This window comes from Barbus barbus (assembly GCF_936440315.1).
Source record: "Barbus barbus genome assembly, chromosome: 39".
Taxonomy (NCBI): domain Eukaryota; kingdom Metazoa; phylum Chordata; class Actinopteri; order Cypriniformes; family Cyprinidae; genus Barbus; species Barbus barbus.
Window position 1 is genome coordinate 26,768,927 of NC_136717.1, and position 12,998 is coordinate 26,781,924.

At 38.5% G+C, this 12,998-nt stretch overlaps 2 protein-coding genes across 4 annotated transcripts; one reads left to right on the forward strand and one right to left on the reverse strand.

Annotated features, from left to right (window-relative positions):
• The first annotated feature begins 1,219 nt into the window (after window positions 1-1,219).
• LOC306858789 (putative G-protein coupled receptor 19) lies at window positions 1,220-8,746 on the forward strand. Of its 2 annotated transcripts, XM_079399512.1 has the most exons (3): window positions 1,220-1,465; window positions 6,119-6,230; window positions 6,337-8,746. In XM_079399512.1, exon 3 carries the CDS (start codon window positions 6,362-6,364, stop codon window positions 7,607-7,609), a length of 1,248 nt encoding a protein of 415 aa, XP_079255638.1. In that variant the 5' UTR covers window positions 1,220-1,465; window positions 6,119-6,230; window positions 6,337-6,361; the 3' UTR covers window positions 7,610-8,746. The 2 variants fall into 2 exon arrangements, with proteins under 2 accessions (XP_079255638.1, XP_079255639.1); XM_079399513.1 differs by lacking the exon at window positions 6,119-6,230 and having other exon boundaries at window positions 1,304-1,465; window positions 6,337-8,742.
• Window positions 8,747-9,689: 943 nt separating this feature from the next.
• LOC306858467 (cAMP-responsive element-binding protein-like 2) lies at window positions 9,690-12,757 on the reverse strand. Of its 2 annotated transcripts, none has more exons than XM_079399034.1 (3): window positions 12,636-12,752; window positions 11,456-11,653; window positions 9,690-11,386 (listed from the first exon to the last, which is right to left on the reverse strand). In XM_079399034.1, the coding sequence occupies exons 2-3, from the start codon at window positions 11,651-11,653 to the stop codon at window positions 11,249-11,251; spliced, it is 336 nt and encodes a 111-aa protein (XP_079255160.1). In that variant the 5' UTR covers window positions 12,636-12,752; the 3' UTR covers window positions 9,690-11,248. The 2 variants fall into 2 exon arrangements, with proteins under 2 accessions (XP_079255160.1, XP_079255159.1); XM_079399033.1 differs by having other exon boundaries at window positions 9,697-11,386; window positions 12,567-12,757.
• Window positions 12,758-12,998: the final 241 nt, after the last annotated feature.

Genomic DNA, 12,998 nt, shown 5'->3' on the forward strand with positions numbered 1-12,998 from the left:
TAAAGAAATTACGGTATCTAACTGTACGGACCTGAAACGTTGCTACTGTATTTTATACGGTAGAATTCTGGCAACCACAGCTGCCAGTATTTTACCGTGAATTTGACAGATTTTTTTTACAGTGTATTATATTACTGTTTTATTATCTCTGAGTACTTCGGACAGAACAGAGCTAATATGTGTGGCTCATGAATTAAATCTGGGGAACAAATTCTTCATTCGTGGCCATGATATAGTCCTATGTATAGCATGTTAAATGAAGTCAGACATTATTGCACTTTTCACAGTACACAAAGCAGACATACTTTAACATTGAGCAGTTTTAGCTGGGCGATGTTGATCAAAATGATCCGCATATATTTATATGTAGCCATATTCTTTATTTTAGGATTAGCAAAACCTTATATGATGATAATTCACTGTAGTTCAGTAAAACAGGACAAACCTGCAAATGGTTTTATTTTAAAGAACAACTGCGGTGACAAATAAGACAATAATACCATATAGTCCATCAGCGTGAATAAAAACCTTGCTGAAACAATATTTTTTAATTTATTTTATTTGCATGTAGGCCTATTTTAAATGTTTTTGTTTACTAAAACAGCTGTTATTAAATCTGACCCACAGCAAATATTATTATTAATGTGCTTTAGTGCGTATTTAAGCAATAAATGTTCATATATTTTCTCTACAACATTTTTATTTATACTTTTATATATATATGCACAAATTAAATGACTGGTTTTGTGTCTCAATCCTTTAAAAAGAACCAGGAATCACTGTACTATATTAGGCCTGTACTGATTTTAGATTTGTAGTCTTTAATAAATACAAAAATATTAATCACAGAGGTCTCTTTTACTCATTAAAAGTAAACATTTTATTAGCACTTTATAACCTAGAAGTTTGTGATGCATTGAGCAATGTAGGCTATAATAAACGGTTGTGCTTTAAAACGCTGATGTTCGTGTTTGTCCATCTCTAAAATACAGTAAATTATCATCATTTGCGTATAAAATCCCAATTTAATATGAAGAACCAATGACTTCATCTGACCAAAATTATCATGGCTACTAAACATAATAATCTATGATTCTAGAGTTAGCACATAATATTTCTGTAATATGGCCAAATCAATTACAAAATCGTACACAAAGTAATGCGCATGCGCATCTCATGCAATGTAAATGTAGGTGGGCGGAGCGACACGTGTCGCCCCGCCCCCATCGTCCAGTTGCACTCTGGAGTACTTGCGTCACGGATCGACTCTGATTTGCATACGCTGACTGGAGCGCGCGCGCGTGCCCGTGGCTCTGCTCGTCTGGAGTGATGCTGGATGCTGTGATTGATTTGTGAATCTGATGTAAAGAAAATATAAAGAAACACGCAGATGATGATGATGATGATCGACGCGGATTCACGATGGAGGCAGTAAACGATCCGAGGAGGAGGAGCAGAAACTGAGGTGCGTTTCTGAAGCATCTGACAGAAACACGACGAGTGAGTGAATGTGTGTCAAAACAACACGATCTAAACACGACTGACATCTAACATCTCACAGGAGATGATGCTTATTTAATCTATTCACACCTTATCCGTCATAAATCAGGGGTTTGAGCTGATATGTTGATATGATTGTAATATGTAAATATAAACGAGGGTTTTCCTCGAAGGAATCCGTCATGAATCTTTTGTGTTGGGATTGTTTTGGCAGATGCTGCAGTGTGTTTGGATGAGATGATGATGTTGTCAAGGCTTCGTGAATTATAGCAGCCACCAGAGTAAACACACACACTCACACAGACACACACACACACACACACACATGTTGGTTTTTGTGGTTTATGGGGACTCTCCATAGGCGTAATGGTTTTTATACTGAACAAACTGTGTGCTATTGCCCTACACCAACCCTACACCTAAACTTAGCCCTCACAGGAGACTTTGTGCATTTTTAGATTTTCAAAAAAACACCATTTAGTATGTTTTTTAAGCCTTTTGAATTACGGGGACATAGGCAGTGTCCTCATAAACCACCTTCATATTGTAATACCTCTGTCATACCCATGTCATTATACAAATTTGTGTCCTCATAAACCACATAAACATGCACACACACACACTCACACGTGTACACACACACACACACACTCACTCAAACACACACACATATACACACACACACACACACATCCTAATGAATATCTCTGGAGGAACATCTTCAGCATTTAGTCTCGGGTGGCTTTAATTAAATTTCTGCTTCAGCTCGAGCTCTCTGGAGGATTCTGATCACAACAATTTAATTTAAAGGAATATAAATGAAAATTCTGTTATTAATTACTCACCCTCATGTCGTTCCAAACCCGTAAGACAAATTAAGATATTTTTGATGAACTCCGAGAGCTCTCTGACCCTCCCATAGACAGTAGTAAGGACATCGTTAAAAAAGTCCATGTGGCATTAGTGGTTCAACCAGAATTTTTGTGTGCAAAGAAAACAATAATAACGAATTTATTCAACAATTCGCCTCCTCCGCGTCACCCTGGACCTTGATCGTGTTAGCATCCTTGCTCTTAGGTCTTAAATCCGATCAGAAAGTCGTGAATTAATAAAAAGTCATGACTGAATGTTGCATGCACTGCAAAAATGGATATCTTCCTCAGTATTTTAGTTTTATTTATTAGTACAAATATCTAATAATCAAGATACGTTTACTTGAGATGTAAATTAAAGATAAAGTCCTGTTTTATAAGAAGTTGTACAGAATTAAATAAGTTTATGATTAAAACAAGAACATGTCTGTCAATGGGGTATAAAAACATTTCACTTTGAAATAATTAGATTTTTTTGAGCCCATTGACATATTTGTTCTTGTCTTTAGCATAAACTCAATTCATTTTGATCAGTTTCTCATAAAACAAGACTTCTTAAGTCATTTTGCTTCTAAGGTAAATGTATCTTTAGACATTTGCTCTGGAAAACTGTTCGGTATTCAAACTTAATAAGGAATACATTGAATGGAAAACAATACATATGTGACCCTGGAGCACAGAAGCAGTCTGAAGGCGCTGGGGTATATTTGTAGCAATAGCCATTGTATGGGTCAAAATTATAAATTTTTCTTTTATGCCAAAAATCATGTTATTAAGTAAAGATCATGTTCCATGAAGATATTTTGTAAATATATCAAAACTTCATGTTTGATTAGTAATATGCATTGCTAAGAACTTCATTTGAACAACTTTAAAGGAGATTTTCTCAATATTTAGATTTTTTTGCTCCCTCAGATTCCAGATTTTCAAATAGTTGTATCTCAGCCAAATATTGTCCTATCCTAACAAACCATATATACATATGCACAGTACACAATCATATATTATGAAAAAAAAAAAAAACATTTATTTTGGATGTGATTAATCGTGATTGATCGTTTGACAGCACTATTAAAAACTCAGTTGATGAGTTTTGCTCACTCATCGCTCTAGATTTCCATCTGATTCAGATGTTTCTACAAATAGTCATCATGTCATCATGTACTCACCATCATGTCATTCCATATCCAAGCCGAACGTTTAACCTGCTCGTTTCCAATAAGCAGCATCATGAAGTTCATCTCATCTGAGTGTTTGTGTCTGTAATGACACACTGGGTTCAGATGCTGGAGTCTTTCCTAATGAGCTGCTGAGCTCCATCACATGTGTTCAAGAGCTCGTATCATTCATCTGATTTGAATTTATGTACTTCATGTAAGACATTTCTCACCTGCACATGTAACATCATGTGTTTCCACCTGCCTTCAAATCCTTCAGCACATCGAAAGCAGATGATGATGCACCTTTACCTGTTGAGACCTTCCTTGTGTGTGTGTGTGTGTGAAATGGACCCAGAAATAAATGGTTCTAGATGACAAAATCAGATAAACTGTCCCTGGTTACGGATGACAGGCTTGATTCAATGGGAACAACAGCTGTGGAAACATGTTTTGACGTGTTTTGCAGTGAACACAATTGATTTTCTGATCTGTGAGCAATCAAAAAACCCAGTGTTAGGGTTAAAAGCAGATGATAAAGCAGAATAAAATTATATAAATATCTCTATATCTCCAGTAATATGTCTGATATTTAAATGATTCAAACATATAATGCAATGCTGATTGAGAGATGAAGAAATAAACGCTCCTCAGAAGATGTGAGATGTTTTGGAGGCTTGTGAAGATCATTCCTCCGCTGAGGAACAGAGAAAGTAAAGATTCTGGAAACAAAACGAAGCACGAGCTGAAGGTGGACATTTATAAAATAATACTAAAAACGCTTTTACTTGATAAAAACGTCTAAACTATTAATCAGGTGATAGAAGGCATGGAGTAGATTGTGTGTGAAACAGCAAAGTTATATCATTTAGAGGCCTTACTTTATAAAAAAATCACATTATGAAACACTTGAGTTCAATCTAATATTAAAAATCAAAGATTTCACATTTGCTTATATTGTCACAAATGCAACTATATTACCGTCCAGCTCTAATCTACTTGAAAGTAACTTTATAGGGTGAAAATATTATAAACATTAAAGGGATAGTTCACCCAAAAATGATGAAATGAATGAATGAAAATTCTGTCATTAATTACTCACCCTCATGTCGTTCCAAACCCGTAAGACCTCCGTTCATCTTCAGATCACAAATTAAGATATTTTTGATGAAATCCAAGAGTTTTCTGAGCCTCCATAGACAGCAATGCAACTGAAATGTTCCCAGGTCCAGAAACGGGGTAAAGACATTGGTAATTGAGAATACTTTTTGTGCACAAAGAAAACAAAGGACTTTAATTAACACAAAAAGTATTCTCGCATCTTTGTAAAATTACAGTTGAACCCCTGATGTCCTATGGACTGTTTTAACGATATCCTTACTACATTTCTGTGCCTTGACCATGGTAGTCCCTAGTGAAAAAATAGTATACTTAAGCACATTTTATTAATATTTACTGTCGTATAACTAAATGTATTTGTGGCACACTATAAATAATTTTAATAATGTTAAAATTACAAATACTTAAGACACTTTTAAGGGGCGAAGGAACAAACAAATATCAATACACAGAATGTGATATTGTCTTTTGTGCCATAGTCTTAGGTGTGAGCTCATACAGCAGCCTTGTATATAACTAGGTATTGCAGTCCAAATTCAAAATATTGGAGAGGGTTTTTTCAGCCGGCCCCTCCTGCTCAGACTTGACGCACACACAGGTTACCAGATTAACGACACCAACAGGAACGAGCGCACATGACGATGAATGACATGAAATACGCTGTTTTCCGCCAACTGGCAGCCAAAACTGGTGTTATTCAATAACTGGTGCCAAAATACAATTGGGTAAACTGGCAGTGGGTGGGTTTCACAAACCAAAACAGACATTCGGCCCCGCAACGCACATTTCTAAAGGAGAGTAACTGACTGTAGCATTGTTTTTCAGATAAACAAATATGTTAACTTAGCATGTTTCTTAAATATCTGCAAACATTTTATGTTATTTGTATGGTTTAGTAGAGTCAAAAACCTACATACAAAACAGACATACATTAATATGCCTTCATGCATGTACTCCGGATCATAAGATGAGTTGCCTCATTCATCCCTTACCGAGACTAATTGTTTGGTTGAGTAAGCATGGACATGTCATTGATTGAGTTATGAAGTGAGCATTCTCTTTCAAAGGTTTCATCCAGTTAGTTTATATGGGTGTGTAGGTCATATTTAAAGGTGCTCTGATTTCACCATTATGAAAATCACTTTTTTAAACATGTTTTAAATGGAATTAAGAACCAGTGTACTTTCTTAAGGATAAAAATATATATAAACACCAATGACTTGTATAAGGGTACTGTCATTTTAGACACATCCAAAACTGTTGCAACCGAGATGGAAATACAGTTTTTAAATGCATGAATTATGTTTTACATTAATTTACAAATGAATTTGTAGTGCACTAAGTTTGTGCTAGATGAAAGCATGAAATATCTACATTTAGAGTGTATTTTCAGTTAGTATCTATTTTTAGGATACTTAAAATGAAATAAATATATTTTAATTACAATTAAGTATATTTATTTTTCACTAGGGGTACCCTTGCTGTTTATGAAAGGTCAGAAAGCTCTCGGATTTCATCAAAAATATCTTAATTTGTGATCTGAAGATGAACGGAGGACTTACGGGTTTGTAACGACATGAGGGTGAGTAATTAATGACAGAATTTTTGGTTTTGGGTGAACTATAACTTTAACATCATGATTGTCCTTCGAAACGCAGTGATTTAATTGTACTTGTCGTGTCTTTCAGCTTTGATCCGACACAGAGAGGGCAAATGATGTACTTCCTGTCTGCGGAGGGCATAAAGCCCTCGTTCCACTCCGCCCTCCTCTTCAACCCCGCAATCAACTACTCCGACAGGAATGATTCCTCCACGCCGACACCCGTCGCCTGCCGTTTGGACGCCTCCCCGCAGAGCAACGTCTCGCTGACGTCGTACGACCTGTCGCCGGCGGAGGTCACGCTCCTTGGCCTCGTGTTTGGGGTTTTCTGGGTCATATCGGTGCTGGGGAACTCGCTGGTGTGTCTGGTGATCCATCGGAGCCGCAGAACTCAGTCGACCACCAACTATTTTGTGGTGTCGATGGCGTGTGCGGATCTGCTGTTGAGCCTAGCCTGCGCGCCGCTAGTTCTCCTGCAGGTTTCCGCCGGTCACTGGCCTCTGACCGCGGCCGCGTGCAAAGCTGTACGATACTTGCAGCACCTGTGCCCCGGCGTCCAGGTCTATGTGCTTTTGTCCATATGCGTGGATCGTTTCTACACCATCGTGTATCCATTGAGCTTTAAAGTGTCGCGCGAGAAAGCCAAACGAATGATTCTGGCGTCTTGGCTCTTTGACGCTGCGTTCGTATCGCCGTGTTTGTTCTTCTACGGATCGTCTGCGTCGCAAAACCACTGCGACTTCTTTCTGGCGGACAGCTGGGACGGGTTGGCGTACGCCGTCGCGCATCTTCTCTTTGGTTTCTTGGTGCCGGCGCTGCTCATCGTGTCCTTCTACCAGCGGGTGGTGCGCTACATCTGGAGGATCGGCGCTGACGGGCGAACGGTGCGCAGGACCATGAACATCGTCCCCAGGACTAAAGTCAAAACCATTAAGATGTTCTTGATGCTCAACGCCGTGTTCCTCCTCACCTGGATGCCGTTTTACGTCGCACAGCTTTGGCACCCGACAGAAAAGACGGGCCCAAGCAGGCGGTCGGCGCTGTTCTTCATCGCCGTGGCCTGGATCTCCTTCAGCTCCACGGCATCCAAACCCACGCTGTACTCCGTGTACAACGCTAACTTCAGACGCGGCATGAGAGAGACGTTCTGCATGTCGTCCATGAAATGTTATCGCAGTAATGCGTACACCATCACCGCCAGCTCGCGGGTCGCCAAAAAGAACTACGTGGGCGTGGTCGATCTCCCCGTGCCGGCAAAGACGCTTGTCAAAGACTCGGTTTATGACACTTTTGACCGGGAAGCAAAGGAGAAGAAGTTAGCATGGCCTATTAGCTCTAACCCACCCAACACGTTCGTGTAAAGGCTCAGAAATGAACGTTGAAGAGATGATGACAATTCTGGCGTTATTTACTCACCCTCAAGTTGTTTCAAACCTGTATGAGTTGCTTTCTTAGGGGCCGTTCACACAGAACGCGTTTTTCCATTCCAATGCGCTGCTTTTTCATTGTTTTTTATGTAAACGCATGCTAGACGGACGTGTATGACTGGTACGCTCGCGTGTAGCACATGAGCGCTGCGATTTTAAGATGCCAGGTAAAGTTAAAAGAATTTAAACTTTTACACGCAGCGCCGCTCATCAATGTCAGTTCCAAAACAGTGGACCAATCAGAAGAGTGCGGAGGCGGGGCAAGCATTGCAAGCTTTTGTTTACTGTAGCAAGTTGGCATGGCAACTTTTTTATTTGATGGCAATATGACGGAAGAGGCGTTCTGCACTACGCTTTGAAAAAAAAAAAAAATGTGTCGCGATTTTAGACACAAAAGACACGTTCTGTGTGAACAGCCCCTTGTAAAAGATATTTTGAAGAATGTTGGTAGCCAAACAGTTGATGGTCCCCATTGACTTCCATCGTGTTTGTTTTCATACCATGGAAGTCAATTGTTTGGTTACCAACATTCTTCGAAATCTCTTCGTTTGTGTTCAGCAGAACAAACTCATAAACACTTGGAACAACTTGAGGGTGAGTAAACGATGACAAAATTAAAATTTTGGGGTAAAAGATTCCTTTTACTCATTATAATGATACGTGGGTGGCTAAATAATGAAAATTTTTGAGCAAACTGTTGCTTTAACTGCTGTTGCACCACGATTACACGCAACAGAATCAACATGACTTGACTAAATGCTAACTGGTGCTAACTAGTTCACATACTCGCTGATGACATTGGAGGAAGACTACAAAACACCCTTATCGTCACTGCAGTGATCCAGTGGAAGGAAAGTGTTGATCGTCATGTGTTCTTCTGTTTGTGTTTCTGATCAGTCTGTGATCCTACGGTGGCCTAGTGGCACCAAACAGGGTTCATGTTAATCTTCAGAAGATGCGTTTGTGTTTTTTGTGCCTGTAGTTACAGATAACTTTTGTCTCATAGTTTTGTGTGTCATTTCATGATGTCCCTGTGATTTTACAATTAAACATTCTGTACGATTTAAATGTAAGCCACTGTCTGAATGTCCCTGTTTATATTTACTAAAGCTGTACTTCAAAGAGCAGTTCACCTAAAAATGAAAAGGAACTGAAAATGTGCTCACCCTCAGACCATCCAAGAGTTTGTTTCTTCATCAGGTTTGTAGAAATGTGTCTCTGCATCAGTGTCTCAGCAATGGATGCTCTGCAGTGAATGGGTGCCGTCAGAATGAGAGTCCAAACAGCTGATAAAAACATCACAATAATCCACACCACTCCAGTCCATCAGTTAACATCTGGAGAAGACAAAAGCTGAAACAAATCCATCAAGATGTTTTTTTTTCATAGTCTATAGTCCATAATAACGCTTCCTCCAGTGAAAAAGTGAATCTCCTGTTGTCTGTCGCATCAAAATCCAGCCAACAGTGCTTGATCTGTGCAGATTTCTCTCTTGATTCAGACCAGAACACTTATTATTATGGATTATGGACTTGTATTTTAGTTAAAAATGTATTAAATATGGATTTGTTTATCACAAACACACAGCTTTTGGTCTCTGGAGATGTTAACTGATGGACTGAAGCGGTGTGGATGTTTTTATCAGCAGTTTGGACTCTCAATTTGACGGCACCCATTCACTGCAGAGCATCCATTGCTGAGACACATTTGTCCAAATCTGCTGAAGAAACAAACTCCGATACATCTCGGATGGCCTGAGGGTAAGTACATTTTCATTTGTTCACTTTTTGAATGAACTATTGATGTAAAGCTACACATGCAAACTAATCAAAATATTTTACTCCCACAAACTGTGATAATGAACCAATTAGAAGATTTTAGTCATTCTTTTAAGTTTGATCTTCATATTACTGAGCTGAAATGACTGAACCCGATGAAGACTCGTCGTCTGCTGCTCAGCGTGACATTTCCAGCACAATTTCTCCATGTTCAGTGTCGGATGACAATGCTCTATTGTTATTCAGCATGAAAGGGAAGGGCTTTAATGAAGCACACATCATAATGAGATTTCATATTGAGAGCGAGGACAATGAAAGCGCTTGTGCTGCTCAAATGACAGCAGCAGCACATTTATCAGTCTGCGCTAGAAATATAATCATCACTTTCAGCTTTGTCAGTTATTCTGTCCATCTGACAACACACAGAATTTTATTTTGGGGTGGGAAACCCCCTAGTTTGTAATCACAGGTTTGATCTGAGCACTAGTGCAAGTAATAAACGAGCTCTAATCATAAACTGAATCGATGCAAGAAAGATGAGAAGATTCAAATTCAATGTTTTCATGATCACAAAGCAAAGCTACATTGTTTAATAAGACATTTATCATTAATAAGCATCATCCTGCAACAAATTTCAATCTACATTTTATACACGCCATATAAAAATATACATTTGAGCTCTAAATATTATAGATTATGCCAGCCAGAAAAGAGACTCAAGAGTCAGGAGTCGCGAGGAAAAGTGCTGAAGGCCAAAGAAAGTGTTTCACGTTCATTAAAACTTGAACTTTTCACAAAACACTTCTACCTCTCTGTGTTTGGGCCGATCAACACTGATGAAATAGTTTCACATTCATTACATTTATTCAGATCGTAACTCATCTGTGCTGAAATATTAGTCATTTTTGTTTGTTTTTGGCAAACCTGCCAAATAAAGCAGAAAACTGAAACTGAAAGTACAAAAATTAGAGCTTTGAAGGAAAGTGCTTTAAGTTTCAGTTAGTGAAATAAATACACGATCAACAAGACACCGACAAACTCTATTTGTACGAGAGAAAAGGGAAGTGCTATGCGTTGAAATCTTTCAAATCTCGTAAAGTGCAAAGAGCCGAGCAACAGATTTTGGCAAAAGTCCATCTTATAATGTCTTTGTCTATAGGTTTAAAGGATTAAACTGATTGTAAGACACATCAAAGTGACGAATCGTCACATTCTGCCACATGAAGCTTGTTTCAGCCATGGAATAGTGAATAACAAAGGGACTTTTTCATCTCACAATTTTAAGAAAAACTAGGAACTGCCAGATATACTTTTTTCGAATCTTGCAATTCTATTTTTGGGTTTCACCAAAAAAAAAAAAAAACAACAACAAAAAAAGTAATTGCTACTTTTGATTTCACAACTCTGGTAACTTGGTTGTAAGCCTGCAATTTTCCGTTAATATCTCACAATTCTGACTTTTTGTGACGTGTAAACTCAGAATTGTGTGATAAAAAGGCACAATTAGCTTGGTTTTAAAAAAAATATACTGGTAGATTGGACTCACGAACGCTGAATCCTTCATCAGAAGTGATTTGGTACCAGAACGGTTTCAAAATAAATATACAAAGGAGGAGGAAATGTTTACGAATCACACAGAACGCTCACGCATCAACACAAAACCTGAACGTGAATAACTCTCTAATGTCTGAATGGTCATGTTATTGTGAATGCAAACAGAAAAGCTTATTTTAAACGTCCCATTACTATAAAACACTGAATCAACACTGTCCAAACGCACTCGCTCCGGATCCGTCTAAGACGTCTTGTTCTTGCCGTTCTTGGGGATCTTGTTGCTGGAGCTCTGCAGTGCTTTCTGCTCGTCTCCGGTCAGGAGGGCTTTGATTTCGGACGGGATCTTCCCCTGGTCCATGGCCAGACACCACTGCTTGTACTGCAGACACAGGAACAGCATCAGACACAGGTTAGCGTCAGCGACAGATCAGACGGAGCGTGTGTTTACCATGTCCAGCTCCTCTCGCAGCGCACAGATGGCTCTCTCCTTACTGGACACCAGCTCCTCCAGATACTGGTAGCGCAGCTTTTTCCTGGCGCGACACTCTCTGGCGCTCTGCCGGCTTCTCTCCAGCTTGGCCTTCAGGTCGATCTTGGCAGGTTTGCGGCCACGTTTGCCTGGTTTCTTCACTTTTCCAGCAACCATCTACAGATCAGAAGAGCCTTTACGGTGAAACACTCATGTGGTGATCATGCCACATAAATAAACAACACAATAGAAGATATAAGTGCTGTAAACAAGACAAAATTACAGGTTGGCTAAACGATTAATCACATCCAAAATAAAAGTTTTTGTTTACATAATATATGTGTGTACTGTGTATATGTATCATGTCTATATAGATACACACACATGCATGTATATATTTTGAAACTAGTTACATATAGATATAATTTATATCATATATAAATAAATGTTTCTTAAATATATACATGCATGTGTGTGTATTTATATATACACAGTACAGACATATATAACGTAAACAAAAACTTTTATTTTGGATGCGATTAATCATTTGACGGCACTAAAATTTATGTTTCATAATTGATACATTTTACAATATTGAGCTGAACAATAGCTCTATTTTTCTCTGTAGAGCTGCTTTATAGACTAAAAATGAATTAATGTCCTATTTTATGAGTTTCACCATTGTTAACACTGTTGTTTCGCTGTTGTATTGAGCTCAATTCAAACAAACCTAAACAGAATTGACCTGAATAATAACATTATTGTCTTTTGTAGAGGTGCTTCGCGGCTGAAATTGTGTCTTAGCTGAATAATTAACTGTTATTTCCCTGTTTATTAATGTGTAGCCGCTTTGAAAGAATCTGTATTGTATATAAATAAATGTAAGTTGACGTAATAAACATTACATTTTACATTACAAGTATTTTGACGGTAAAATAATGGTATCAGATTTGATTACCATTGTATTTTTATATATAGCAGCTACCACGATTCAATTATATTAATATGCTACTCCGAGGTATTTGACAGAATATGAGAACTGAAGTCATAGTCAAAGTTATGTTCATATTATTATGTTCATATGACGCACTTTGTCATCCATCGGGTGTTTTCCAATCGACGCGAGTCTGCAGTCGCGCGCTGATCCTCGATCATTCACCTGTAATCGATCAGAGAGTCCGATTGAGATGATTATTGATCAATCTTCCAGTGGAGCTGCCTGTGTTTTTAGCCGAATGCTAACAGCGCTCTTCCGGTTCTGGCGCAGGTGACGCCCACCGCGCTGCATGCTGGGACCTGTAGTTTCTTCCTGATGGCCAAAATGAACCATTCTAGAAAGATCATCAGTGTACAAACACACACACACACATACATTTATAGCCTACACAACACCGATATAATAACTGACTGGTAGCAACACTGACTGTGTGTTATTTCACATGCACTGAAAAAAAAACAAGTTCAATTTACTTCATTTTTATTTTGCAAGTTTTTGCATGCATATTTCTTAAGTGAAATTTAA

Excerpts from the sequence above, each read along its gene's own strand:
- LOC306858789 (XM_079399512.1), top strand. The coding sequence starts at position 6,362 with ATGATGTACTTCCTGTCTGCGGAGGGCATAAAGCCCTCGTTCCACTCC.
- LOC306858467 (XM_079399033.1), bottom strand. Across the intron at positions 11,387-11,455 it reads TGCGAGAGGAGCTGGACATG|TACAAGCAGTGGTGTCTGGC; the intron begins GTAAACACACGC and ends CTGTGTCTGCAG.